The sequence below is a fragment of the Cariama cristata genome, unplaced genomic scaffold, assembly GCF_000690535.1.
Source record: "Cariama cristata isolate BGI_N322 unplaced genomic scaffold, ASM69053v1 scaffold13446, whole genome shotgun sequence".
In the NCBI taxonomy this organism is placed as follows: Eukaryota; Metazoa; Chordata; class Aves; order Cariamiformes; family Cariamidae; genus Cariama; species Cariama cristata.
In genome coordinates this window covers 1,716-6,555 of record NW_009621683.1, presented here as the reverse complement: position 1 = coordinate 6,555, position 4,840 = coordinate 1,716, and the positions used below count along the sequence as shown (strand labels likewise).

At 42.2% G+C, this 4,840-nt stretch overlaps 1 protein-coding gene across 1 annotated transcript in view; it reads right to left on the bottom strand.

Moving 5' to 3' along the window:
• Window positions 1-647, bottom strand: part of AKT1 (v-akt murine thymoma viral oncogene homolog 1) — a 66,556-nt gene extending 65,909 nt beyond the window's left edge. Inside the window, exon 1 of the mRNA XM_009702073.1 lies at window positions 471-647. Coding sequence (XP_009700375.1) covers window positions 471-516 — 46 coding nt within the window. The 5' untranslated portion in view covers window positions 517-647. The remainder of the gene's footprint in view (window positions 1-470) is intronic.
• Window positions 648-4,840: the final 4,193 nt, after the last annotated feature.

Here is a 4,840-nt window from a genome sequence, read left to right as displayed (position 1 = left end):
TTCAAATATGAACAACATAGCACATTCTCTAGCAAGTCCCTGGAAGAGCATAGCATTGCTCACAAAATACAGGCGTACTTTTCACCATTCACATGAAGATTCACCTCAAGACAATTCTACCTTCTAACACAAAAAGAAGAGCTACAGACCTATATATAAACCAAAATAATTTGCTACAGTTTAACCTTTAACACTCTAAGTAGCATCTCCTTCAGTTGCTATCTTTATTATCATTTTCGAAGCAGTTGACGCAGTTTTTGGTGAACACACACACAGACGCACACACCCAAAGAAAACCCCTTATATGTGCGTGTTCTCCAACTTCAGAGAAAGTCACGCACACTTCTTGTATGTCATTTCCCATTACAGTGAACGGGAAAATAACAGACTATTTGAAGATATGCTGTTGAAGGACAGATCACCGTGCGAGAGAAAGTCAATCTACCGTCCCGGAGGAAAGAGACACTTACCTCGTTTGTGAAGCCACCCTTCCTTCACTATTGCTACTTCATTCATAATGGCAGGAATGTCTCTTGAAAAAACAGTTTATGCCAAAAGATCACTCTGTTGAAATTCCTGAACCCCTGCAGAAGGCTCCACAAAAGGGATGGCGGGTTTTTTTCCGTTTTTCTCCTTCTCAGCTATTTCTAAAAGGATCAAAAGAAGAGTGCACCATCATTTTGAAGCAGGTCACATATGTACAGTAATACAGGGATACAATGGGGAGTAGTTTTCATTGCTACGTTGTTGGGTTGGGGTTTTTGTTATTATTATTACAAATGCTAAATGACAGCCTAGCTCTAGACAACGATTTTTATATCTCGGCGGGTGGAGGTGCCAAAATACATGCTTGCTAAAGTCCTACTTCTTCACTGAGCAGGCTGATCACGGGCAGACTCACACCACCACCAGACGCTGTCTGGATTGGAGGTGGATGCAAGAACTTGCACAGAAGACCTCCATCTCTCCAACACCACCTCACTCTCCACAACAATAAAAATTCTGAGATTTCACCAAGTCCAATTTTAATTATTTCCTGGTAAGAACACTTCCAGAACCTCTTCTGGAAGGTTTCTTTACAGCCTGATGAATAGCAGTCTATCAACTACTACACAGTGCATCTAAGAGATAAACCTCTGACAGTAAAAATTTCCAATACTCTACTTTAGATTTTCCTACCTTCAGCACCATCCTGTTAATCCCATTGAGATCTCCTCGACTCCCCAAAAAGTGTCTTCTCTATATTTATAACTCCTACGTCTCCAAGGGGTATACAAAGAATCTCAGATAAGCTCATGTACCTTTTTGTTATCCTAAATCAGCCCTTATAGCACCCTGATCAATTTTATTCCGCTTCCCTGAACGCACCGCAGTTTGCTGCTGTCTTTCTCGCAATGGAATACTCCTAAGTACAACTTAGGATTTTTACCCCTTTGCTTTATGAGATGAAATCCCTATCTAAATAGCTCAAAATTGCCGCATCTTATTGAAAATGTGTCTAGCTCGTGGCTGACTACCACAGAAATGTTCTTCGCATTTCTCTCCCTCATTGAAAGTAATCTCTTCCCAAATGCATTAGCTTTTATTATTTTTCTAAATTGAATCTGATTATTTTTCTGCTTGTGGTACAAATGTTCTCTGTTTATTTTTCTTCAGTGCCTTCTGTGCTCTCCAAAGTGTCCATATCACCATTCAATTTGGTATTGCTTGGCTGATCAAAAATGTAATTGGTGACAAATTCCCAGCAGTAACCAAGAAGTTTAATAAAACAAAACCCAGCAGCATTCGTAACCCGCCACCAAAGACCTGGCTTTTACTCCAACCACAGAGACATCTCATTCCCACCTAACAAATATATACTGTCTCTGCATGCATTTGGCACACACGCATCAATTATCTCCGAGCATGCAGCTGATGGCCATCCATCAGAAACTAGATTAAAAAGCAACTAATTCCCCATAACTCACTAAGACACAACCCTGGATGGAAGAAACAGGTGGTCAAAATTAATCCAACCTAGAACTGAAACCCCAGCAGGGACAGAGGGCTCTGTACTGTACATCATCAGTGCTCTGAAACAGGCAGCCTTCAAAGCAAGGAGGTCAAATTTGAACAAGTTCCATCACTGCCAGCAGAAATGGACTGGGACAAAGGAGGTCGCTCCCCTGATACTTTGCCTATGAACCTTCACTGTTTATTACTATTCCTCAGCTTTTCCAGTAACACTTTATTTTCTAGTTTTTCCCCAGAAACAAGGTGGTGGCTTGGTTTTTTTTTTCCAAACTACAAATCTGCCATATCTCACTGCTTATAATTATCAGCTCCAAGAAACAGGTAAGACATTTGCCTGAGGGAGGGAAAACACAGGAAAAATTACACTGGAACAAGAGACATGTAAGAATTCCTTAATTTCATAAATAAATGAGAACACCATATGCTGCAGAATAGAGACCAGTAACCCACAGCTGCCAGAGTTACCTTGGAACAAACTCCTTTAGCTCCACAGCAATTAGGATAGAATCCGATGAACACCACAGGCTTTAATTCTCCTTTCAAAACTGCATGCACAAGAGTCATGCCAGCTAGACTTACTTGTTGATGTCAAGATGGGACTAGACCTCGTTCAGAGGCTTCGTTTAAGCATCGAGCAGTTTGCAAAGTGTTGAACAAAACCCCTAAGATTACCACAGCTTACATCGGGAAATGCAACACCCAGGTGTTAAAGTTAACGCTTCTAATGTTGTGCCATAACAGAACGCAGGGACTGTGCAACCTACCTCTGCATCTTGAATTCAACGATTTAGCTGCATTGAAGAATCAATATCCTTTTCCATAACCATACGTAAAAAAGAAAGCTATGAGCCCAAATAGTCAGAAGGAAAATCCTATTATTAAAAACAGAAAGAAGCGCGAAGGCCCAAAATTATGCAATCTGCGGCTAACTTACTCCAGGTTTTTCTGGGTTAATGTTTGCCAAGATTACCACTTGGCAGCCTCCTGCTCATCACTGGCTAAACTGTCATCTCATAATCTGAATCTGAATGACAATATAGCCCAAAAAAGCAGATCAACAAAGAAATTCAAAGTTCAGAGGAACTACTTTTTCTGCTGTCTGTGGTGTCCAGAAAGTTTGGACTGCCTTTTGCCTACAATTTCTACCCAAGAAACACCCCCCCTTGCTACTGCAGCCCTGCTACCACGGATGTGTCTTTACGTGCCCATGTCCTTCAAGGGGAGAGGGGTAGTGAAGGAGGTAAGGGGGTATTATAAAGGAGCCATGCACAGAAGATGGAGTAGCACGGCACAACAAGGTGGAAAAACACTAAATATCCCCTGACACCAACCTGCAGCATGGGGTCCACCGTGGTCCTTCAATCAGCTATGCCAGAGGGGGAACTTAAGGTATTTTTAAGTTATTGTAAGGGGGAACTTAAGGTATTTTTTTCTTCACACTGCAAAGAGCTGGGGATCCCCTCTCCCTGTCCAACAACATGTCCATAGACATAGCTCCAACAGCAGCAAACCCGCTCTATCTGGTGTATTTTAAAACACATGTTCAAGCTGTGCCTAATACATCTATTTTAGCAAAAGACACTATTGAAGACAGTGGCAAGAAGTAAAAGTAGTTTCTCAGAATAGAAGAGCAAGTTAACTATAGGTCAACGTACTACTGAAGATGCATAAACCAGAGAAAGTTCCTTTTCCGTAAAATCCTTAGAGGGGGAAAAAAAAAAAAAAAAAGGAATGATTACAGTCCTCATTTATGGCCATCTAGGAATGGTTCCCAGTGAACAGAGGGCATCTGAGGTAAGTATGACCTGGCTGCTCCAGCCTGTGTCTGCACATGACTGAATACTGTCAAAAGCTAAACAACTCTGTCTTTCTCTCAGCCTTCTGTTTGCTTGTTTTTCCAAGATGCATTTCTGTAATACCTTTTTCAATATCAAAGTATTCCTCATGCAGCTGAAGTACGGTAAATCATGAATGGCATGACATCAGCATTGTATCACGGTGACGCTGGTTTTACACATATATTAATTCCTTAGAGATTATTAACTTCTTCATAAACAATGAGATAACTCACTTCCCTGGGCACTGCAGCAATGAAACCTGCTTTAAGGAGTCAGTCAAACCAACTGCCAACAGAAGATGGAGCAGAACCATCTTTTCTGTATTTGGGAGAGTCACGTTAGAGCTCCTTCTCTCATTCTCTTCCATTTATTATGCTCACCTTCTTTTGTCGCTACAAAATCAAGAGATGAATCTGTCCTCCTTGCCCTCTTCCCAAGGTGAAATTTTATATTCATTTCTACTCACACCGTAAAGCAGAGCAGGAAGAAAAGGAATTCTTCCGTAACACTGAAGCTGAAATCTAAACTTACGGGATGCAGGAGCATCTATGGTAATCACCACATCTTCATGAGGGAAAGTACGCAAGAGACTGAAGGAGGATCAGACCCATTGACCTCAGCCATGCTGCTGCCTCACCTGGCATGTTAAGACTGTGTCCAGGCTGTACTAGTTAGCCCAGATTAGAAAGCAGGTTACGGAAAAGCACGCTCCTGGACTAACACTTTGCCCATCACACCACCAGTTACCGATGCTCACTTCCCTGATGTGCCACAGTCCTGATACTCCCAGGACACCCTGAGCCCTAATGTGCTACACACCCTTACATGTTCTTATAACGCACAGCAGCAGCGCCAGGCAAAAAGGGATTCAGCTGCCCATGTTTGCCTACCTTGGCCACATGACACTGTCATGAGAGCAGACGAGATACACAGGAACTGGAGCAGGGCACAAAGGTGTGTGTTTGGGCCCGTTACATGGGATATCATGA